A 24181-nucleotide genomic window follows, 5' to 3' on the forward strand; every position below is an offset into this window, starting at 1 on the left:
GAACACTCTTAAACAAGTTTTTTTGCTTTTATCCTTTTTGTTTTGTTTTGAGAGAGAGAGCGAGCGAGCAGTGGAGGGACAAAGAGAGGAGACAGGATCTGAAGTGGGCTCTGTGCTGACAGCAGAGAGCCAGATGTGGGGCTTCAACTCACAAACTGTGAGATCATGACCTGAGCTGAAGTCAGATGCCTAACTGAGCCACCCAGGCGCCCCATTAAGCAAGTTCTTTTAAAGGATGAAAAGCCAGAAACAGGTAGCAATCAGTCTATACAAAAGGAACATTTTGTTCCCTATAACCACTAACAGCCAGCTTCTTTGAAGAGCAAAGATGTCTTTCTGGCCTTTTTAGCACGTGTAACTGCAGTCTGCATTCTATTAAAGGACCCCGTTGAGACTTCTGAAGCTCTTCCTGGTCCTGTGGGCCTTGTCGATAAGACATTGACCAAAGTGACACAATCCTTTCAATTCCTCTGCAGAAGCTCCACTGTTCTGGGAGGTAGGACTAGGCTGCAGGTTTCATTACATATACTTAAACCTAATCTGGGGAGATTCTGAAAGAAAGGCTCTATAGCCACCCCCCCGCCCCCGCAGTCCCCTTCCCTTTTTTACTTACTAGGTTACTGGTTTAGCATAAAAGGATATACTCAGAAACAGCCAGATGGAAGAGATGCATAGGGAACTTGGGAAAGGGCATGGAGCTTCCATGCTCTCTGAGCGTGCCATTCTCCCCACATCTCTGTGCTCCCACCTGGAAGCTCTGTACTGTAGTCTTTGAAGTTCGCCTTGAAGTATTAAATATGAGACACAATGTACTAAATTTCATTAGACTGTCAAGTAAAACCCACTGTAGTTGCATCTGGATTAAAGAGCTTTAATCAAAAAGTGACACCACAAATGAATTTTCTACAGCAGTCTTAGATAATACAGTTCCTATTTACAACCGGAGAGAAATCCAAATCCAATGCTCATATAAAGGGCTATACATACTGTCTATCACAGAACTTTTTATACAAGTAAAAGTGCATTAAATCAGAATATTTACTCCACTCTTCCTCTTAAAGCTGAAGGAAATTCAACATGCAGGAGGAAAGCCTAATCAGAATGAATCCTCCGGAGGCAAGTACAGGCCGAGTGATGGGTCCCACAACTACACCTAAAGCTGCCGGGGACGTGGCTGGGGCAGGGTGAGACCAGCTCAAGGGCTGGAGAGGCCACGGCAGAGTGGGACGGGGCTCCCGCCGCCATGTGGTAGCCGTCTGGTGAGCCCTGGACCACCCAATCTTGGGGAGTCTCCTGGAAAAGCTAAGAAAAGGTACCTGTTCTCCAAATTACAGAACGGAAGGCATTCCTATTGTGTCCCCACCAGGTAAGTGGAAAATATATTCTCCACGAGGGAAAGCCATCTGCAGGGAGGAGCCACGGGAGGAGGTAGGTAACTGGAGAATGGGCCACTGGGTGGCAGACAGCCTGGCTGGGATGAGGGTGACGCCGCCCTTGCTCGGTACTTCCAGGTCTGTGGAAATGTACTAGGTTAACTGCAAATCCGTGTTTCGCCGTGAGACAGATATTATAGATTATAACCCTAAGCATTTTTGAGAAACACTGAATAACTGACAATAAATTTTAGGAGCTCCAGTTATTAACTTATTTTATTTAGCCGGTAAAACTTTTGTCAGACGAAATCAACAGTTTCTCTTTAGATTCCATAGAGTTTTTAAAGGTCCCTACCCGAGCCATCTGCACGCCATCAAGTACTGTAGCCGTCTGGGGCCGTCTGGATGCCATATATGGGTGTAGTGTCATCGTAAGTATACAGGGGCAGCGTTAGGGAGAGAGACGGTAGCTCCACGTACAAGGCAGACCGCTTCCCATGTTTTGGTCAAGAACCGGGAGGGGGGAGGGGGGCGGGGGGCGGGGGGCAGCTGCTGCTTCCTCCGAACGGAGCAGGCTGTCCAGGCTGTCCTTAACCGTAGCGAACGTGTGATTAGCATTTGCTCCGTCTTACAACACAGAATTAAGAGCAAAGCAAATGAAATACCACCACTGCTTCAGAGGGAAGCAGAGACCACAGAATGCTGCGGTGAAATTAAAAAAGGGAAAGGAATCCCAATTTTAGAAATAATTTCCTCTTGATGCTCTGATTTGCCTTTAAGAACACCAGTTAAATGGATTTTATAATACAGAGACATGTTTATAATAGCGAAGAATCTTATCTATAAAAAATAGTTTAAAATGGTTTACCAGCAACCTATCCAAGACAAGTACATTCATTAAAAAGGCAATTGAGTGTATTTGGTGCTAAGGATTTTTTTTTTTTTTTTTTAATATATCCGCTAGTTTTCTTCAGGAAAAGGAGATACTGTCAGAAAGTTGCATATTCATTAATCCACACTGGCCCCAGAGTACCTTAAAGATGTACACATCTGAAGTTCTGGGTGGTCTGACAAACAGGGTGAAATCATGTTTTCTTGAGAGGAAGGGTTAAAAAGCCTCGTCTAACTCATCTGAACCCAAACGTGCTGACGGGGAAGGGGAATTTTTAAAAGCCACCCCCAACGAGCTGGCTGTCTGTGGCAGAAGCAGGAGGGTCTGGCCTGCCGGGCACCATTTCAAAGGGCTGTCTTTCCGTCCAGCGTCAGCACTACGTGGTGGGCCGGGTGCCTCCTCTCTGCCCGATGCCGCCGGCTTCAGCTTCAAGTGCTAACGTGAACAGTTAGAGAGTTCAGGTGCAGACGGGTGCTGGCCAGAGCTGGGAGTTTAGCAGCACTGTGGAAACGCGGGTAGTGCCAGGACCCTCCCGTTTGGTGAGCACAATGACACAGGATCAGCCACCTCCTGAGCTTCAGATCAGTCTGTCGGGAAGGGGGCCTTAAGTCTTGTAAACAATGCTCTGACGCTTGTACAAAATACTGCGGTTACAGTGATTAAAAACCCACCCAGACTGGTGTGTTAGTGTTCTTTTCACAGAAAAAGTGTCATCGCATGGAGATCCATCTGCCGGATTTCCACCTAGGACCACGGGATCCGAGGGTTGGAGATGGACGGCCGGATGCTGCCCTTGGGAGCTGGCTTGGACCCAAACCACGACATCTGCGATGGAAGCAGAGAGGGCTTCTGAGTATCGGGACTAGGTGCAGAGGAAGCTGAAAGCGCCCCCTCCCTGTCCCGCAAGCACCCAGCGAAGATGCTGGACGTGGCAACCCGTCTACGGGGCCCCGAGCCCATTCTAAGTATGGGAGGGAAGCAGGAGGAAACAGAGTTGACAAGAACAAGGTAGTGGAATTGTACCTAATTCTTCCAGAAAATATTTTTTTGTTCTATCAATTCTGAATATTTTATTTTTTAGTTTTTAAACTTTTTTGGTGTTTATTATTTGTTGTTTGAGAGAGACAGAGTAAGAGCAGGGGTGGGGGGCAGAGAGAGGGAGACACAGACTCCGAAGCAGGCTCCAGGCTCTGAGCTGTCAGCACAGAGCCCGACATGGTGCTCAAACCCACAAACCGTGAGACCATGACCCGAGCTGAAGTTGGACACTCAACCGACTGAGCCACCCAGGTTTCTTTCTTCTCTTTTTCTTCCTCCCTCCCTCCCTCCCTCCCTTCCTTTCTTTTTTCTTTCTTTCTTTTTCTTTCTCTTTCTCTCTTTGAGAGAGAGCGAGCGAGCATGCGAGCGAGTGTGCACAGTGAAGGAGGGGCAGAGAGAAGGAGAGACGGAATCCCAAGCAGGCTCCACGCTGTCAGTGCAGAGCCTGATGTGGGGCTCGAACTCACGAACTGTGAGGTCATGACCTGAGCCAAGATCAAGAGTCGGACACTTAACCGACTGTGCCACCCAGGTGCCCCTGAATATTTTATTTAAAAAAAAAATCTGGACGTTGGGCCAGACCTGGGGCTGTTGACGTTAATGGCATCAGTGAAAGCGCGGTGGAAACATAAGGCCTGTCGGTGGGTACCGCGCAGACACGTGTGCACAAAGCACGTCCTCAGTAAACACGGCCCAACAGGAGTCCACTATCCCGTAGCACTTTCTCGGCGGATGATGCAGCTGTGGACGGGCTCACCCGCCAGTGCTGGGATTACTAGCTGGTTCCTAAGAACCAGACAGCAGGCCAGGGAACCCTACCTTATACTCCAGGGTTTCTTTGAGCATGTTCTCTTCCTCTTGTGAGAAGTTCAGCAACACTGACACAGCTTTTATAAGGTGAAAAGCCTGAAACAAAGTTGAGTTTCGTTGCCATGGGCCCTGGGGTGGTGGACGGTGGGGGAGGATCAGGGGGCTTAACTGGAGCACTCCCTGGGTCTCTTCCCGGTGTGTGCTCCCCACGGGTTAGCAAGGACCACGTGGAGGGGGACGTTGGGCTTCCTCGGGTCTGACGACAACGACAGACTTTTCTCCCCTCCATCTTTCCCTCTGGGAACCGGCAAGATCCCCAGGACATCCACGGCAGCCACCCTGCCCTTCAGCAGGATGCGGGAGTGCGGGGCAGACCGTTCCCAGACTGCAGCCTCAGCCTCCAACCCGCGCGGCCTCCCCGGAGCGGACTCCCTTCTTGGCCCCCACCTGCCGGCTGCACCGTCAGCAGGTCAGTGCCTGCTGGAGAAATAACCGTTACGTGTCCACACTGGTGGCCAAATGGGAACGCGGGAGAGGAAGAAAGCAATGTACTTGGTGGGAAGCCACACGAGGCTTGGACAAAGGAACCAGACGCTTAGGACCCAAAAGGCAACTCAGAAACCCTTTACCTCAGACTCTCGACAGGACATGAATTTTAAAACCACGTGTTTAAGGTACTCAAAGTTGATCTCGCGGGCATCAGTCAGGTCAGCATTATTCGTGACGGAAGGAGCCATGTTGGGCATCTCGGGGCCAGGCTTCTCTCGGACCTCAAAGAGCTCACTGTCGGGTCTGATTTTCTAAAAACCCAACGGAAAGATGCTGTGCCAAACCCCTCAAGACAGGTCTGAAAATCACCCGGAGAGTCACCCGGCTTGAGCTGCGCTCACCCGCCATTCCTTGACCTCACCTGCACCACAGTAGGGTGAAAGGGCCCCCGCTGGGAAGGAAGTGCCTGAAGAAGGCTCAGCCACCCCCCCCTCCCCCCCCGGCAGACGGGGCGGCCTGAGAGGAAGGAGGGGGTTGTCTAGGGAAGTTTGGACGATCCCTGTCCCGCTGTCAGGATGTCTGTGGGGCAGCGAGCACCCCAAACTGGGCAGAGGTACCGCTCTCCTGTCTGGGCCTGGCGCTCTGCTGCTCACCTGGCGCACAGGTCGCTGACTTCTCAGCCCACAGAAGGGCTTGGAGAAGAACCTCACGTGCCCCGAGTCACATAGTTACTTTTCAGAGACAGGTTCGAGCTGGCAGGGCTACCGTCCCACCAGCCAACATCTGGCTTCCCAGAGACCTCACAATCAACCGGTGGGGGGAGAGCATTGTCAAGCGGCGAGGGAACCCGGGAGGGCCAGAGAGCCAGGAAGGGCACAGGCAGTGGGGAGAAGAGGGGAACTTACCAGTTCCTTCTGGAGAGTCTTTTTGAGTTCCAGCATCCTCTGCTGCATCTGCTTTATGGTCTGAGACAAACCCCGCCCCCCGCAAAAAGCCATCTGTTACATGCACATTCCACCATCTTTAAGGTGCCAAGGACAACAGAACAGCCAGCCACCCCCTTGGGACCCTATACACCTGTTATAAGACACTGTCCCGTCTCCTGAGGGGCTCGTGTTGTCACACCTGTGTGCCTCCCGCCCGGGGCCCTCTTCCCTCCTTCTCGCTGCTCTGCACGCACATGCTCTCCAGGCCCCACAAGGGCCACTGAAGCCGTCACATACCCTCTGCGGAGCGCTCGTGCCCCAGGGCTGCCCCGGCCTCCCCACGGGCTCAGCCCTCAGGACCGCTTCAGGTGCCTGCGTCTGGAAACACCTCTGTACGGTAGACTTGTCCTTCAGAATGAGATTTACGTGCTATGATCCCTCACCACCGCTCCGGAAATACCATTTTCAATGCTTATTTGGAACAGTGTAAACGGTCATGGTTTTTCTGTACTTCTCTATTTTATTTTATTTTTAGTTTAATTAGTATTGAGCTTTAAGTGTAATTTATTACACACTCCGTTAATCACTAAAAAGGCTAACCTCTGTTTTCCCAATGAAAAAATTTACTGTATAATGAGCAATACAGGAAAAAACATTAAACATTTCTCCAAAGTCTCACAAACTTAGTCTTTCCTGTGACCTTCAGGTCTGAGTCACTGATCTTGCACCGAGTAGCTGGAATTGTGAATAGTGTGTGTTTTTCATTTATCACAGTTTTCATAGCTTTCCACGGTTTCCCTAACTTCTTTTTTTTTTAAGTAGGCTCTATGCCCAACGTGGGGCTTGAACTCATGACCCCGAGAGCAAGAGTCGTGTGCACCACCTACTGAGTCAACTAGGTGCCCCCTTAATTTTAACTTCTAATGTGACAGTAACTCGAGGGGATGGCCCATGCCTTAGAGCGGCGCTGAGCCTCCATTTTTGAACACGGCAGTAATAGCAGCTTCCCTTTCTCCCACGTGTGTCCAGTCTCTCCGCAGGACTGAGATGGCTCTGCCACAGACCCAGCTCCCGTCAAGCACATTAAATGGCCTCCAACACATCCCATTTTATAAATGATAATGTGTTGTTTCAATCTGTATTCTCTTGGCTGACCACGAGGCTGGCATTCACCCAAAAGTACATTTGCTATTTTATGTATTTTAAATTTTACCTGATTTTCTAGGATTTTGGTTCACTGATTAACTCATCTAACAAGTACTGATTAAATCCCTACTACAGGCAGACGCTGTCCTAGAGGCTGGGGAAAAGCAAGAAGCAAAAGAAGAAAAATGCTCAGGGGCACGTGGGTGGTTCAGTTGGTTAAGCATCCAACTCTTAATCTCTGCTCAGGTCATGATCTCACGGTTGTGAGATCGAGTCCCGCGTCAGACTCCGCAATGAGCACAGAGCCCGCTTGGATTCTCTCTCCCCCTCTCTCTCTACCCCTCCCCTGTGTGCTTGTTCTCTTTGTCTCTTGCTTTCTCTCAAAATAAATAAACATTAAGTTTAATTTTTTTTAATGTTTACTTCTATTTGAGAGAGACAGAGCATGAGCGGGGGAGGGGCAGAGAGAGGTGGAAACAGAATCCAAGGGGGCTCCAGGCTCTGAGCTGTCAGCACAGAGCCCGATGAGGGGCTCGAACTCACGGACCGTGAGATCATGACCCGAGCCGAAGTCGGACGCTCAACCGACTGAGCCACCCAGGCACCCCAACAAATAAACATTTAAAAAAAAAAAAAAGAAAGAAAAAAATGAAAAATATCTGCTCTCAGGAGGAGAAAATGTCAGTGACCGTACATTACATAAGAAGGCATTAAGAGGCCTGGTAAGGGGACAGGACGTTCTGGTGGTGATGGTGAGGGCTGCCAAGCATAGTGGGGAGGGGGGGTGGGGAGGTGGAGGGGGGCCCTCCTTAACAAAATGACATCACAAAGGAAGTGAGGGGATTATAGGAAGGATATTCCAGACAGAAGGCTCAGCAAGTACAAAGGTCCTGCGGCGGGAGGGTGCTTGACAGTCACAGAAAGGCAAGGCCAATGTGGCTAAGAGGGGGTGCAGTACAAAGGGTACTAAGGGGCCAAACCACACAGGGCTTTGTGGGCCACTGCAAGGATGTGGCTTATATTTACAGAGACAGGGGAAGTCATCAGAGGGCTGGTACAGAGGTGGTGACAGGGAAACCATTAGAAGCCCAACACCAGCCTACAGGGAAGAATGGTAACCCCACCTATGGTGGCAGCAGTGGTGGGGATGAGGTGCAGCCCATTTGGGGTATAGTTTGAAGGGAGAGCCAGAAGGATTTGTTAATGGTTTGGATGTTGCTTGTGTAAGAAACCAGGGCGTTGAGAATGATACTAAGATTTTTACTTTTTACGTTTACTGAGACAAGAGCAGCCCCCATTAGGCAGCATGGTGAATGTGAAGTTGGGTTTTGGACAGTTTACGCAGATGCCTTGTAGACACTGCCACGGAGACAGACACAATCTAAAGCTCCAGGGAGCCGTCTGGCCTTGAGATAAGGATGTGGGCGCCCAAAGTGGGCAGTAGAGGCAGGACTCTGAGGGAGTGAATGCCACTTGGAGAGGAGGTCTGAGGGCTGGGTCCTGGGCACAGGGAGTTTGTGCGCTTTTCTGTAGTTTACATTTCACAGTAAGATTAAATGCTCGTGTGTAAGCGAGAATGAGCATTTTTTCCTTTTGTTATAGATCTAAAAAAATACACACCCACAATCACACTTTGGAGGCCAGAGCAGTGACCAGCCAGCACCCTTAACTTCCCAGCGCACTTGGAAACCAGGATCAAAGGAGACCCTGCACTTGCAGGTGCAGGGGCCTGAGGAGTGGGTGGAATCGGGACATTTATTAAGCCTCTACCAGATACGCGAGATTTCACAGGACAGCTAACAAACTTTCATTTCATACCCCAATGCCCTCCCCTGCCAGTAAAACCGCTAGAAGACAGGCATCACTGGGTCATTTCACAGCCATAGAAAGGAAGTGAGAGGTAAGGTGATGGGTCCAATATGACCCAGCTGGTGACAGCAGCACCTGTGACATCTGGCCTCACTACTGCCTGAGCGCAAATACTCTGGACATTATCTCAAGCGTGGGGGAGGTGTGACAGGAAGACTGCCCAGGTGGAAGTCCAGGAAGAAGCCCTTCTGGTGAAGAGGTAAGATCTCTCCCAAGAGGGGCCCGGGGGCATCAGCCAAACTCTCGGACAAGGGACTCAACGGTTTTAGGCCCAGAACGGGGAGAGGGCGGGGAGATCAACAGCTGAGGTAAAGCGCACTCTCACCTTGTTTTTCTCCACGAGTTGCTGCTCCAAGTCCTGTTTTTCCTTCTGCAGCTGCCCTAGGTCCACAGCCCCCACCTCACCATTTGGGATTCCCTCTGCAGCCGGAAGCTGGTACGCGGGGTCCTGCGTGGCCCTCGAGGCCGCCTACAGGACGGACAAGGCAATGGTCAAGCTGAGCCACAGGTCCGTGGGGAAAGGCGCCCAGACTGGTTCCAAAGGTGCGGGCTGATGTGCCGGAACAGGCAGCTAGCTGGCCAGGAACCAAACCTGGGCTGTAGAGATCCTGTCCAGCGCCTTCCAGGGGGACAGGCAGCTTTCCGTGCAGCGAGCGTGCTTGGAAGGAAAGGGCTCTACTGAACACGGACACGTGGCGCCACATCCGACGGGCTCCTCGATACCCACGAGCTCCTAGTCAGGTAGGCACCCCTACTTTAAAGAAAGGGAGGTGACCTGCCCAACATCCCGCAGCTAGGGAGCGCCAGCTCTCCTCCCCTCTTCTCACCGCCTCCTACTGGCAAACTACGGCAGGCAGCCCCGTCCTGCTGCCGTCACACTGGCCCGCGGCTCAGACGGGGACTTACGTGAGGCTGGGGAACTGAGCGTGTCAACCCCTGCTCCGGGACGGCCAGTCTCAGCACGTCGAACCCCGCGGCAGCCTCGGACTCCTCCACCCTAAGGCTCTGCAGGGCTTCCAGCTCGCTCTGAAGCTGGTGCATTTGCAACAGGGCAGAGTCGTGACCTAGGCCGGGCAGAGGGGAGCACCAGTGACTCCTGCTGGCCACTTCAGGGCAGGGGTACTGGGTGGGAGCAGGTGAGAGGGCTCGGCAGGGGTGGACTCCTCACCTTTCTTCAGTTGGAAAATTTCCTGCTCTTTCTGGAGAATCACTTCAGCTTTTTCCTGCAGACGCTGTTCCTTCTCATCTACTACAGCTGTGAGGTTAGCAGCCTGGACAGAAAAAGCCAACATAAGAGAAGGCCGGCAGCAGTAACCGAATCTCCCCCAAAAGAAATCTCCACTTTTCCGCTACCCAGGGTCCTCCAGAAATCCCTCCCTGAAGTCTATAGCCTTGAACATACCCTAGGCTACCCTCTACTCCTATGGACAAAGCACAATTCTGGGGCCAGGGCCCTGCACAGGCCGCCCGCCCCCCACCCCCCAGCCTACCACTAGCGGGCCTACCATAGATGTGGTTGTTCTGCCCAGCCTTCCCCAAGCTGTCATAACCATGACTTCCGCGTCCTGAGTACCTGTGACATGCCTAGCATTTGATACACATGACCTCATTATGATCTGAAAGGTGTAATTATCCTAAAGTCTTTGCAGATGCAACTGAGACTGGAATTTATGTTAAGGACTCACCGAAGGCCTAGAGTCCATTCCCTACAAGGTCTGGGGCCCGATGCTGAGTCTGTCTTGAAAGGAAGCTTTGCCCACCCTTCTCGCTGACGGCTCAGCTGTACTGCGTTCTCCGGGGCCTGTGGGCAGCGATGCCCCTCACAGAGTCAGAGCCCAGGAGGCACCTGGATGCGGGCTTTTCCCCAGGTAAGGTTTACAACAGTAACCGGCCATCAAACATCCAAAAAGGCCATCCCGTGGGGTGAGGATTTCTTTATGACGTTTTTCTCCCACCTTCCTAGAGACCTCAGGGTCATCAATCACACAGTTCCTGGCATTCCTGACACCTGTGTCCAGCCCCTGGAGGGGGACACACGGGGAGGCAGGCTGGTCCTGCCCGAGGCTGGAACACACCACCCTTTGGCCCGTGCCTCAGGGTCAAATGGGGCCTACCTGTTGCTGGAACTCTTCCCTCTGCTTCCGCACCTCCTCCAGGGCTTGAGCCATTGCGACACTCACAATTTCTCTTTGGCTCCACTCTTCCTACAATCCAGAAAATGGGTGGGACACTGAGCCCCCAAACGCCTCTCACGGGTGTTTCACTGCACGTTATGTGCCACCCACTGGGGGAATGCCATCCTCCATCCTACAGATTTTCTTCCTGCTGCCCGAGGGCCCTGGACTGCCCTCTCGCTGCGGTGCCGTCCGTATGCCTCTGAGAGCTGTCCTGGTGTACAACCCACCGACCTCTCCGCACAAGGGCAAACCGCCGAGGCTCGGGGATCCCATGGGCACACTAGCCAGTCCTCGGCCCATGGTTAGGGGACCCAGAACTCCAAGAGAAGAGCTGGTCTGATGAAATCAACACAGAATAGGAAGGAAGGTTCTCAGGCCATGTGAATGGACTAGTGGACCGGAACAACCCAATTATGGGAAAAATAATCAGCAATTACTGAATTAAATAGGGCAGGGCAAAATGCCACAGACTCATCAAAATTATCCATTTTATAAGAGAAAAATGCTCTGGTCCCACAGCTAGTAAGTGGCATTGCCAGGTCTGAAGCCAGCATCTGAGCTTAGAGCCAAGCCTCTGGATGTTAGACTGTACCACCCAGAAAATTTTCTACATGGAGCCGGGCTGCCTCCCTGGCCTGCCCCACAGCACAGGAACCACCTCCTGACAGACAGACACATCGGTCCTCTTCCCGGAGACGAATGCCGTGCTCACAGATCAACCCCTAGACTTCTCAGGTGCCTACATTCTGGTCAGGGACATCTGTGGTTTGTGTCTACCCCAGATCACACCGTTTGGGGGGATAAGAGCCTCATCACTGCTATTCCCACTTCCACCCTGCAGTTCTGGAGGGCTGCCCATGTTGCGGCTACAAGGAGAAGCATGGGACTCAGGCCTGGCCAACTGAAGTACTGCAGCCCCCTGGCCAAACTGGTTTGTTCAAGGGGTGGCTCTGTCACCTAAGATGGACCAATCAGAATCCCTTTTTACATCAGAAGCCTTTTTGATAAGCCAAGGAGAAGCCCTCTTTCCTAAGCTGGCATGTCACCAGCTTGGAGCTGCTGCTGTGATGACCACCCGATTTGAAGGCCGCCACCTGTATCGTGGGGAAAAGCAAGGCCAAGCGTCTGGGTAACTGACAGGGCAAGAAACAGCATGATGCAGGAAGGAAAGAGACCTGAGGCGCCCCCCACCCCCAAGTTCCAGTTGGACAAGTCTTTCTGGTTGTGGGAGCTACTCAACTCCCCTATGACACCTTTCTTTTTTTTTTTTTTTTTTTTTTTAAATTTTTTTTTTCAACGTTTATTTATTTTTGGGACAGAGAGAGACAGAGCATGAAGGGGGGAGGGGCAGAGAGAGAGGGAGTCACAGAATCGGAAGCAGGCTCCAGGCTCTGAGCCATCAGCCCAGAGCCTGACGCGGGGCTCGAACTCACGGACCGCGAGATCGTGACCTGGCTGAAGTCGGACGCTTAACCGACTGCGCCACCCAGGCGCCCCGACACCTTTCAATTTGTGTCGGTACAAGTGAGTTGATGGAAGGAGACGCCAGCCTCCTGACCAGGGGAATTCTGGCGCCTACTGTGGAGTTGTCAGAATTGACCTTTCTTTGAGTCCATCTCTAGTAGAGATGAGGAAACCTAGCGTCTGAATTCAAAAGGCAGGAGCCCGCGCTGCGCCAGACAATACCCCTCATCGGGGGAGGCAGTGTTGATACAGGAGAAGCAGCTACGGAAACGTGGCCCTGTGAGTCCAAGCGGCAGGTGGCAGAAGGCTTTTCCGGGGAGGTTTAGAAGAGCTCGGACTGCTGGTGTCTAAGAGGACGGCCAGCAGACAGAGCGCGAGGCAGGAAGGCAGGTCAGGGCAGGAACCAGAGACTCAAAGCACCTCCATGCCAGGAACTGCATGGGATACTTTTTATCCACGGTCACGCTCGAGCCTCGGGGCAATCCTCTCGAGGTCAAGGGTTATTATTTTCAGTTTTGAAAAAAGGGAAACTAGACTCCCTCAAGAGTCAGCCGGTGAGGGGCTAGGCTGGCACACAGGACGGGGTCTATGTGGCTCTGAAGTCTGCTACCGCCAGAGCCGCATGCAACCCAGGACTGTGGGATTCGAGGTTGCCCGGCACAGTCCGGGTTGGCCGCAGGAGCCACCAGGCTACCCACGTGTGGCAGCTCCCTGCACCTGGGAGTGTGTTCCCTGACAGCAGTCTAAATAGGTATGCACCTAAAAATAGTGCTTCAAAACACTTGAGGCAAAGACTGACAACCGGCAGGATTAAAGAGAGAGACAAATCTGTGATCACAGTTGAAGATTTAACACATCACTCTTACTAACTGATGGAACAAGGAGACAAAAAAGAAACATCAGAAAACATAAAAGATTTGGACAACACTATCACCCAACTTGATCTAATTAGCATTTACAGAATGCTTTCCCCTCACAGCAGCAGCGCACTGAAACATTTACCAAAATAGACTCTGTATGACAGGCTGGGCCATAAAACAAACCTCAGTAAACATCAAAGGGCTGAAATCATTTAGTGTATGATCTGATCATAATAGTATTAAACTAGAAATCCAAGATCGAGAACCTTCCGCAAACATTTGAAAATTAACCACACTTCTAAACAGCCTGTGTGCGCCAGTTTTTATTCCCGCCTATCGGCCCCACTGCCCCTTTCATCCTCTGCTTTGCGACGATGCTACATCTGGTCTGAGGCTCTGCAAATGACATTTCTGCTCGTCCAGCTGGTTCCATGTGAGCCTCTGCCAACAGGAGGAGCTCGAGGCAGACTGGAAAGCAGGAGAACACAGCAAAAGCCTTGCTCCTTCCTGTCCGCTTCTGCGAGCAGTCTGCACTGCCCTGGCGGTGGCAAGAAGGCAATTTCTTCCCGCAGCCACATCTGCATCCGCTCTGCAGGTTCCCCAGCCCCCGGGGCTGATTTCACTGGCTGCCCTGTCCCCCAGCACACCAGCGCCCGCTCAACAGCGTCCCCTGCTCAGAGGAGCGTCCCCTGCTCAGGTCCCCAAGTGCCAGACCTGTGGGGCCCTTTGTCTTAATTCCTAAGTTTAATAATTCAACCTTCTTTGCTTTGTTCCCTTAGTTGTAGCTGTTTCTGCAGTGGCTACCTTCACAGTATCTTTTGCCTGTTTCAGCGCTGGACTAAAAACTTTACATGAGATCACGAATTCTCACTTCAATAAATGGGTCTGGTTCCTTTATCCTGACTGGACCGTGATGGACACACTGTAGGACAGATCTTCTGGTTCTTTTTGTGTACCTTTATTCTTTCTTATTGCCTTTTATCTTCTGTCCTCCTATCTAGAATCTTCCTCCACCTGAATGATGCTCTCTAACACTTCCTTTAGGGCAAATCTGTTGGTGACTAATTCCTCGTTTCTGGGTTTTTGTTTTTGTTTTTTTTTTTAATATGAAATTTATTGTTAATTGGTTTCCACTCCTCGTTTCTGTTTTACTGGTTTTTATAGTTCTACTACCATGCTGTGTCCGGGTACAGACTTCAAAACTTATCTTGGGAGAGCCTGCCTGGCTCAGTTGGAAGAGTACGTGACTCTTGATCCTGGGGGGTCATGAATTTGAGCCCTACATCAGGTGTAGAGATTACTAAAAAAAAAATAAACTTAGGGGTGCCTGGGTGGCTTAGTCAGTTGAGCACCCGACTTGGGCCCAGGTTCATGAGTTCGAGCCCTGCGTTGGGCTCTGTGCTGACAGCTCAGAGCCTGGAGCCTGCTTCAGATCCTGTGTCTCCGTCTTTCTCTGCCCCTCCCCAGCTTGCATTCTCTCTCTCTCTCTCTCTCTCAAAAAAACAGAAAAAAAACAAACAAAAAATAAACTTAAAGAAAAAGGAAAAATAACATTTATCCCATTTGGATTTGTAAGAATTCTCACACCTGTACCTGTGAACTGACAGCTTTCAGCTATTTGGAAAATTCTCAGCTACTGTTGCTTCAATAATTGCTTTGACCTCACATTTGCATTCCCTTCTGGGCCCCCACTGACAGGTGATCAAACACCTTGCAGCATCCTGTCTTTTTTCATGTTTTTTCTGTATTTCATTCTGCCTTTTCTTCTGTCTCACTAATTCTCTTATGAGTGCTAATCTGTTGTTAAACATATTATTTTTTTTTTTTTTTTTTTTTTTTTTTTTTTTAAATTTTTTTTAACGTTTATTTATTTTTTGGGGGGACAGAGAGAGACAGAGCATGAACGGGGGAGGGGCAGAGAGAGAGGGAGACACAGAATCAGAAACAGGGTCCAGGCTCTGAGCCATCAGCCCAGAGCCTGACGCGGGGCTCGAACTCACGGATCGTGAGATCGTGACCTGGCTGAAGTCGGACGCTTAACCGACTGCGCCACCCAGGCGCCCCAAACATATTATTTTTTAAAACAACTTTCCTGAAGTATAACTGACCCTATGCTGCACATATTTTAAGTGTGGAATGTGATGGCTTATGGTGAAACCATCACCACAATAACAACCGTGAAAATACTCATTACCCTCAAAAGTTTCCTTGTGCCTTTTGGGTGCCTACTGCATTGGGGTCTCAGCTCTACACTTTCCAGCTCCCACACTCTAATTTGTTTCCCTTTTAAAACTGCTTCCATTTAGTACAGTTTCCAAATCTCTGCTGAAATTTGTGATTTTGTCTTTTATGCCTTTAAACATGGTAAGCAATGTAATATCTGAGCCTCTGAACAGGACTTCCTGCTTCTGTACTTGCCTCCTTTCCAGAATATGCTCCACAAAGAACCAGAATAATGATTTTAAGACTTCTCCCATCACTTCTTTGCTTAAAACTCCCAAAGTCTGCTTGCCTGGCTCCTCTCCTCTTCTCCCTGAGCCCATTGAGCAGCAGCCACACTGGCCTTGGTGCTGTTTTCTGAACTAAGTGTTTTTTCTGCCTCAAAGTTTTTCTTTTGTTTTTAAATTTTTTTTAACGTTTATTTTTGAGAGAGACAGAGAGACAGAGAGTGAGACAGAGTGCAAGTAGGGGAGGGGCAGAGAGAGAGGGAGACACAGAATCTGAAGCAGGCTCCAGGCTCTGAGCTATCAGCACAGAGCCCGATGCAGGAACCGTGAGATCATGACCTGAGCCAAAATCGGACACCCAACCGACTGAGCCACCCAGGCGTCCCTGCCTCAGAGCTTTTCTATTTGCTATTTCTTTCTTTTTTTTTTAATTTTTAATTTTTTAAAATTTACATCCAAATTACTTAGCATATAGTGCAACAATGATTTCAGAAGTAGATTCCTTAGTGCCCCTTACCATTTAGCCCATCCCCCCTCCCACAACCCCTTCCATAACCCTCAGTTTGTTCTCCATATTTAGGAGTCTCTTCTGTTTTGTCCCCTCTATTTGCTATTTCTTCTGGAATATTTCCTTCCCAAACATTCACATTGCTGGCCCCTTCTCATGACTCAGAGCTTTTGCTCAAATATCAAGGGAGCCCTCCCTAACCTCCACCTTACAGCCCTCTCCTCTCTCCTCTTTGTCCTTCACACTTGCTTTACTTTCTGCACTGCACTTACGACTATTTATCAGTTGTTCATTTTCTAGTTACAAGTGCCACTGGAGGGAAATTTTGCCTGTTTTGCTCGATGCCACATGCCAGCACCTACACTAGAGCCCACAGGTACTCCACTGTTTGCTGAAGGAATGCATGAAAAAATATCTGCCACCAAAGTACACGTTTCCCACGATACGGCACTACATCATTAGCACCTAACTTAGCAGAGACTATTACTGAAAGCTTACTTAATGCAGACCCACAGCTTTGGGTGTTCTCAGAGAAGGTCTCTGCCAAAAGATCCACAAGATCTTTGTGTCGTGACCAAGTTGGGCAAGTACTGCAATGATCCAGCATCTAAGGGCTCTTACGAACGGGGCCAGAGGAGGCTGGAGGCCTGTAAGAAAGTGGCAGAAACTCTCTGCATCCAGTTACGTCCAGGGAGTGAAGGGGGCAACGTCTGATTAAAGAATCTGACTAAAGAATCAAGTTCTCAGAAGGGAAAGGGTAACAATCCAGCAGACTGTTTCTCATCTCTACATGTGGTCTCCGACATAAACAGATGGGGTCCTTACGACAAGTTAAGCCCTTGTTTTGCTAATCTCGCTGGAACGATCAACACCACCAGTGGTTTGACAGCATGCCTTTCAGAAAGCTGCTGACGATGACACAGAGGAAGGGCTGGATGCATGAAGTCAGACCAGCACCACCTGGCACTAACTGTGGAACTCAGACGAATTACTTATACGTGGAGCCTCAATGACGTTACTTGCACAGTGAGCATAATTCCTCCTCCCACCCTGGATCACGACAGGACTTAACGAGGTGAGATTTCTAACAAATGTCTAAGGGACTGTTGAACAAATGCCAGTTCACGCCTTCTCCACTCTGAGTACAGGACTTTCACTGGGCTGCTCCCAATACACGTATAAAAGATGGGCCACTGCTGTGACACACGGACGCCGTTAGATAAATACCTTGAGCTTCTTTAGTTCAAGTTGGTGGTGTTGCAACGAACGTTCACATTCATTCTTACTTTCTTTAAGGGCTGCGTTTTCTTGCTCCAGTTCTCTCTGCAAATTAAGAAAAGTATACATAAAACGAAAAGGGCATTTCCCTATCTCCCCTGGGCACAGTCCTACAGACATGGAACCTTTACAAATGCACCCCACCTCCTGTGTCCCTGCAGGGGTGGGAGAGGAGAATGGAAAATTCTCAGCTACCCTCCTCACGAGAAGAAATGTGGCACTTGACTCTGACGGTGAGGAATCAGAGGGAGAAGCCATGAGGGAGGAACAAGAACACTGCAGAAAGAGGGGAGGAGGCTGACAGGATTGGTCAGGAAGCACAAGTCCTTGCGCAGCCCAGAAGAAAAGAAAACCCATCTGTTTGGGGTTTTATAAAAAGCAGCCTTTTTACATCCATTCTCATGAGCAGGTGTCTCGATGGAAAGATAAAAACTGCTACAAAAAGTGGTTCTCTGTTGAGAGGGAGGCTGGTCTTCTTCCTGTCAACAACCCGGCGGCCCAGCAACGTGTGAACCTGGTGCTCACAAAGCTCACTCCTTTCCTCACGTACCACTTCCCGCTCTGCGGCGGTCTGGTCAGCCACCCGGGAGCTCTCCAGGGCAGCGAGCTGGGTCTCCAGTGTGTGGACGCGCTCCATGCACTGCCGTTCCAGGGCGAGGACCTGCTGCTGTGCCTGGCTGCTCTCCTTGTTTGCGGCGGCCTGCAGAGGACAGTATTCATGGTGACAGTGAGGACCTCATCCGTTCTGTCCCTTGGTGACCCAAAGATGGGTGTCCAGTGGAAACAACTCTCCTTCCTGCTCTCTGGCCTGGGCGCTGCTGAGGTCTCCACCTGCAGCCCTGCCGGGCACCCCTGGCCTATTCAGGAGCTAGAGTCTGGGACTGGTCTTGGTGCTGGGAGGACAGCTTAGGGCACCAACCAGTCAGTCCTAAGATACAGCCCTCCTTCACCCTACTTGGTACTGCCCTCTATGGCTGAGGCTTTTCTTGGGGAGGCAATATGTATCTTCCTCAATTTACGATGGGGTTACAACCTGACAATCTCACTGTAAGTTGAAGGTATTAAGTCAAAACAAGCATCATAGCTCAGCCTAGCCTACTTTACTTTTTAAAGATTTTATTTTTAAGTAATCTCCACACCCAACGTAGAGCTTGAACTCACAACCCCAAGATCACGAGTTGCATGCTCTGCGGCCTGAGCCAGCCAGGTACCCCAGTTCTGAGCATTTAGAGTAGGCTAGGCCATGGGCGCCTGAGTGGCTCAGTTGGTTGAATGACTGATTTCAGCTTGGTCATGATCTCACGATTTGTGAGTCTGAGCCCCACATCGGGCTTTGCACTGATAGCACAGAGCCTGCTTTGGATTCTCTGTCTCCTTCTTTCTCTGCCCCTCCCTGCTCACGTGCATTTTCTAAGATAAATAGATAAAATTAACAAATTAATAGTCTAGGCTACTTTAAAAAAAAAAAAAAAGAGGGCCACCTGGCTGGCTCAGTTGGTGGAGCACGTGACTCTTGATCTCAGGGTTGTGAGTACAAGCCCCATGCTGAATGTAGGGATTACTTCAAAACAAAATAAAATTAAATAAATGAATAAATAAATAAATGCATGCTCAGTACACTTACATTAGCCTACAATTGGGCTAAGTCTGTTTTATATTAAAGTGTTGGATATCTCCGGTAATTTACTGAATACTGCACTGAAAGTGACAAACAGAAAGTCTGCCCAGGGGCTGCGGCTCCCCACCACAGTCTGGTATCGAGGAAGAATATTGTATCGCACACCTTTAGCCCAGGAGAAGCTCAAACTTCACAATTTGAAGTATGGTTTCTACTCAGTGCGTACTGATTTCTCATCTCATAAAGCTGAAAATTCTTAAGTTGAGCCATTATAAATCATGGACGGTCTGTATAGTACAGTGACGATGAACAAGGGCTCTGACTGAAGAAAGATGCGGGTTCTGCCATTTACCAGCAGGGAGACCATGACCACTGGGTTAGTGACCCAGTCTTTCTGAACCAGCTTCCTCTAGGGAATGAGAATAGTACGTACTTCTTAGGTCTATAGCAAGGACTAAATACAACACGTGCAGAATACTTAGCACAGTGACTGGCACGGCCAACATACAATAAATAATGCTTTCGTTTCTCTAGCTCCTAACTCAACACCCCACCTGGGGCTGCAACGGTTGGCCAAACCCCTTGCCAAGTTCTCCTCAGTCCTGGCCGCAAGCTGAGGTCTGACTGCCGGCAGAGTTACCGCCTCTAATAGTCCCAGAACTAGGCCGGGCCCCACGGCCAGCCATCAGATGGCAATTAGCCAGTCCCTCCCTCCTTGGGTAACTCAGATCCTTCAGTACGTGGTCCGTCCGGACTCCCTCTACCACAGCTGCCCTCCTGCTCACACCCAGTTCAACAAGCGTATCTGAGGTCAGGTCCTAGCACCTCACCGGGGTGAGTCTGGGGTGACTGCAAAGGCATAAAGGGCAAGCAAGCATCAAGGGCCTAGAGCCCAGCAGCCACAACCACCACTTACTAGCTCCCGAATCTGAGCTTCCTGAGCCGCCACAACGTCACCACTGTGCTTCAGCTTCTCCTCAGAAGCCTGCAAGCTGTGCTCGAGCTCTTGCACCTGAGGGGGAAAGGGAGCGTCTTCATTCAGAAGAAGTCACAGGGTGGGAACAAATGGCTTTAAAAATCAAATCTGTTTAAATATCATTACCATTATTCTACCATTCTTTTCCTCCAGTCTATTTTTGTGACTTTTTAAAAAAAAATAATTCTAGGCAAACTTTGTATTTTTCCTCTTCACTCAAGTTTCCTTTTGTGTTTCAATGTAGCCTTGAGAACCTGGATTATTTCCTTAAGGGATGTTTCACAATCTACTGACCCACTGCCTCCTGTGCTGGCGCTCACGTTGTTTCCCGCTTTTCTGTCTGAGACAGTTAACGTCTTCACTCGACAGTTTTTGACCTGGTTTGAGCCACTTCCTTACGACAGATTCCAGGAAGTGGGATGACTGCTCACCGTACAAACTTTCACTCATTCTACAGACGTCAACCGAGTCTGACTGTGTACCCGGCACCGCACTAGGACGCTAGGCCGGCCCCGCAGATGGGACGACACCCTGTCCGCAGAGCCAGATCTTCCAACGGGCCATTTTTATCTGATTTGAGCTGTCTTTGCCAATTTCCCTTATAAAGTCCTCTTGTTCGCTGAATAACATTTGACCTTGAGGAAGCTTATCGTGAAAACAAACACAAGGAAGGTTGCAGCTTTGTCACGGAGAGGTAGGTACCCAATGGGCGGAGGATATTTTTAGGTCTCACGGCTCCTTATACATATTCACATGTAAGATTTAACTGCAACAACTCCCTGAGAACAGCATTATTTCCACAGGTGAGGATAGCGTTACTTGTCCAATATCACAAATTTTATTAATGGTAGAGCCAGAACTGAAACCTAGCTTTTTAAACTCCTGAATTCAGAAAGGATCTACTCAGGTCCCAATTTAGAGGCAGAGCTCCAGAAAGATTCAGATCCACAAGAGGTTCAGCACAGAGTTATCATATGACCTGGGAATTCCACTCCTAGACAGAAACCCAACAGAAATCAAAGTAAAAGCTCACACAAAAACCTTGTTCACAGCACTACACTAATGTTCATTATTCACAATAGCCAAAAGGTGGAAATAACCCAAATGTCCGTCGACAAATGAATAGATAGACAAAATGTGGTACAGACATAAAAAAGAATGAAAGCCTTTTTTAAAAAGGCTTATTCAGCCTCAGGGCACCTGGCTGGCTCAGGCAGGAGGGCATGTGACTCTTGATCTTGGGGCCATGAGTTTGAGCCTCCATGGCATGGAGTTTACTTAAAATAAAAAAACTGAAAAAAAAAAAAAACAAAACAAAACAAAACCCTGGCTTATTTGGCCTCAAAAAGGAATGAAATTCAGACACATGCTACAACATGAATGAACCTTGAGGCCATATGTTAAATGAAATTAGCCAGACACAAAAGGACAAATATCGTAAGATTCCACTACTATGAGGTTTCTACAGTGGTCAAATTTATAGGGATAGAAAGTAGAATGGTGGCTGCCAGGGACTGGGGGTGGGAGAGAATGGCAAGTTAGTATTCAATGCAGACAGAATTTCAGTTTGAGACGATGAGAAAGTTCTGGACACGGATGGTGGTGGTGGATTCACAATAGTCTGAATGTGCTTAATGCCACTAATTGTACACTAGAGTGTACAATTGAAATGGTAAATTTTATGTCACGTATTTTATTGCAATAAAAAATAGAAATTCAGAAATAGAAATGAATTCTAATAAAGCAAACAAAGCTGTGCTGAGAAAAATACACCTATGAATATTTTTATCAGGAAATAAGATTTTTAAAATGAGCTAAGCAGGCGCCTGGGTGGCTCAGTCGGTTGAGCATCCCACTTCAGCTCAGGTCATGATCTCATGGCTCATGAGTTTGAGCCCCGCATCGGGCTCTGTGTTGGCAGCTCAGAGCCTGGAGCCTGCTTCAGATTCTGTGTCTCCCTCTCTCTCTGCCCTCCCCCAGCTTGTATTCTATCTCTGTCTGTGTCTCTCAAAAATAATAAACATTAAAAAAAAATTTTTTTAAATGAGCTAAGCATTTGTGATAGTCTGAATGTTTGTGTCCCCCAAATTCATGTTGAAAATCTAATGTCTGATGTGATGGTGACAGGAGTTGATGATGCCTTTGGGAGGTGAGGTGTTCGGGTGATGCCTTTGGGAGGTGAGGCGCTCAAGTCCTGAGGGTTCCGCCCTCAGGACGGGATTAGTGCCCTTAAGAAAGAGGCTCCACAGAGATCCCTTACCCTTTCCACCATTTCGCACGCCATTAAACTGGCAAAATAAACACATAAATAAATGGCTGGAAAAGACAGCAAAGCAGGTATAGGACCCCTTCAAGCATGCTGGGGGAGTAGAGCCAAGCGCAGCCCTTGTAGGAACATTCTTGTCCTACTTAGTCACATTAGGTCATATGCGTTCTCTACCCTCAAGGCGACAAGGACAGAGCTATTTGCTGCCATGTATTCTGTGGTGACAGGAAGAAGGTGGCAACCTGGACGTCCAGCGCCCGGCAGATGACTGCAATGTGGTGTAGTGAGCGCAATCCAGTGGACACAGCCAGAAGATGGGGCGGGTGAAAGGAACAGTGGATGTGGAACTACATCACTCACATAAATTAACACACATGCACACAAAACAAGGTCACCAATTTTAAGGTAACCCAACAACAAAAGGATCTCTATTAACCACATTAGAATGGCTTCCTGTGGGAAGGAAGGGACTGGGGATAAAAGGGAATGAACAAACGAGAACAATTTTGTGTGGAACAACGGTGGCAATGTGGCAAGAATGAAGAAAATGACTAACTCAACCATGTGTAAGTAAGATCCAAAACAGTCCCTTTAAAAGAAAACTTTTGGGGTGCTTGGGTGGCTCAGTCAGTTGAGCGTCTGACTTCCACTCGGGTCATGACCTTGTGGTTCATGGGTTTGAACCCCGTGTCGGGCTCTGTGCTCACAGCTCAGAGCCCGAAGCCTGCTTCAGATTCTGTGTCTCCCTCTCTCTCTGCCCCTCCTTGCTCACACTCTCTCTATCAAAAATAAACATTACAAAAGAAAAGAAAAGAAAACCTCTGACCCCAGGGGATTCTCCCACAACCACGTCATCCAACCAGGTTACCACCCAGACATGGGAATCACTAAGAGTGAGGTTAGTACCCGAGTCTCCAGGATGTCCATGGCCTTGGCCTGGCTGCTTCTGGCTGCCAAGAGCTGCTGTCTGGTATCCTCCAAATTCTGCTCAGCAACTGTTTTCTGTAAGTTGAAGGAAGAGTATAAGAAAATACTCATTTTCCCACTGAATAAATACTCACCGATACCTACAATATACTGTGGTTTGTGCAAGACACAAAGGACACAAACGCATTAACAAAAATAAGGGCTGATTGAGATAAATTTCACATTACATAAAGTATACACAGAGGGGCGCCTGGGTGGCTCAGTTAAGCATCCGACTTTGGCCTAGGTCATGATCTCGCTGTTCCCGAGTTCAAGCCCTGTGTCGAGCTCTGTGCTGACAGCTCAGAGCCTGGAGCCTGCTTCGGATTTTGTGTCTCCCTCTCTCTCTCTCTCTGCCCCTCCCCGGCTCGTGCTCTCTCTCTCTCAAAAATAAATAAGCATTAAAATTTAATAAAAAAAAGTATGCAATAAATTTGACACAGTCCTTAGTCCTTGAGGCTGGGGCAAAAGACTAACAAGAAGATTACAGAGTGCAGTAAGTACCCACAGAGGTGCCCTGTGCAGGACACTCGCCGCCTCAGGAAAGTGGGTGGCTTCCTAATTCACAGGTGGCCAGGGGTGGGAGGGAGCACCCAGGCAGAGGGAAGGTCAGTGGAGTCATGAAATAGCCTGGGACACTCAGGGAACTACAACTTCCAAAAAGCTAAAGCAATGGTGGATTCAGGTCAAGAAACAAAATGAGAAAGGCAAAGGACCAGATCATGAGAAGCTTTTTATGCTGCAGAGACTGAATTTAATTTTGCAGGCAATGTATTTTTTTTTAAGTGTATTTATGTATTTTAAGAGAGAACGAGCTGTAGAGGGGCAGAGAGGGGGACACAGGATCCGAAGCAGGCTCTGTGCTGACAGCAGAGAGCCCAATGTGGGGCTCAAACTCACAAACCATGAGATCGTGACCTGAGCTGAAGTCAGATGCTTAACCAACCTTGAGCCACCCAGGCACCCCTGTAGGCAATATATTTTAAAGTGGGGCTGTCCAAACACTGGCATTAGACTAACTTGATTGGCGGAGGGGTACCTGGCTGTTAAACTTGGAGGTTTACACCTGGCCTACTGA

At 49.2% G+C, this 24181-nt stretch overlaps 1 protein-coding gene and 1 long non-coding RNA gene across 3 annotated transcripts in view; one reads left to right on the top strand and one right to left on the bottom strand.

Annotated features, from left to right (window-relative positions):
* Nucleotides 1-850: 850 nt before the first annotated feature.
* GOLGA1 (golgin A1) overlaps nt 851-24181 on the bottom strand; it is a 48558-nt gene continuing 25227 nt past the window's right edge. The window contains exons 12-23 of the mRNA XM_086684005.1: nt 23044-23139; nt 19812-19907; nt 17828-17977; nt 17227-17322; nt 10658-10747; nt 9712-9814; nt 9450-9607; nt 8869-9012; nt 5508-5567; nt 4743-4913; nt 4123-4209; nt 851-3090 (exon numbers count right to left, since the gene is read on the bottom strand). Coding sequence (XP_086540131.1) covers nt 3010-3090; nt 4123-4209; nt 4743-4913; nt 5508-5567; nt 8869-9012; nt 9450-9607; nt 9712-9814; nt 10658-10747; nt 17227-17322; nt 17828-17977; nt 19812-19907; nt 23044-23139 — 1332 coding nt within the window. The 3' untranslated portion in view covers nt 851-3009. The remainder of the gene's footprint in view (nt 3091-4122; nt 4210-4742; nt 4914-5507; nt 5568-8868; nt 9013-9449; nt 9608-9711; nt 9815-10657; nt 10748-17226; nt 17323-17827; nt 17978-19811; nt 19908-23043; nt 23140-24181) is intronic.
* LOC147575059 (uncharacterized) lies at nt 7476-9466 on the top strand. 2 transcript variants are annotated; one of them, XR_015243060.1, is made up of 4 exons: nt 7480-7598; nt 8277-8393; nt 8514-8742; nt 8920-9466. It is a non-coding gene; the product is annotated as an uncharacterized LOC147575059 (long non-coding RNA). The 2 variants fall into 2 exon arrangements; XR_015243059.1 differs by having other exon boundaries at nt 7476-7598; nt 8277-8742.

Source organism: Puma concolor, chromosome D4, assembly GCF_028749965.1.
Source record: "Puma concolor isolate L17-30 chromosome D4, mPumCon1.1.hap2, whole genome shotgun sequence".
Classification (NCBI taxonomy): domain Eukaryota; kingdom Metazoa; phylum Chordata; class Mammalia; order Carnivora; family Felidae; genus Puma; species Puma concolor.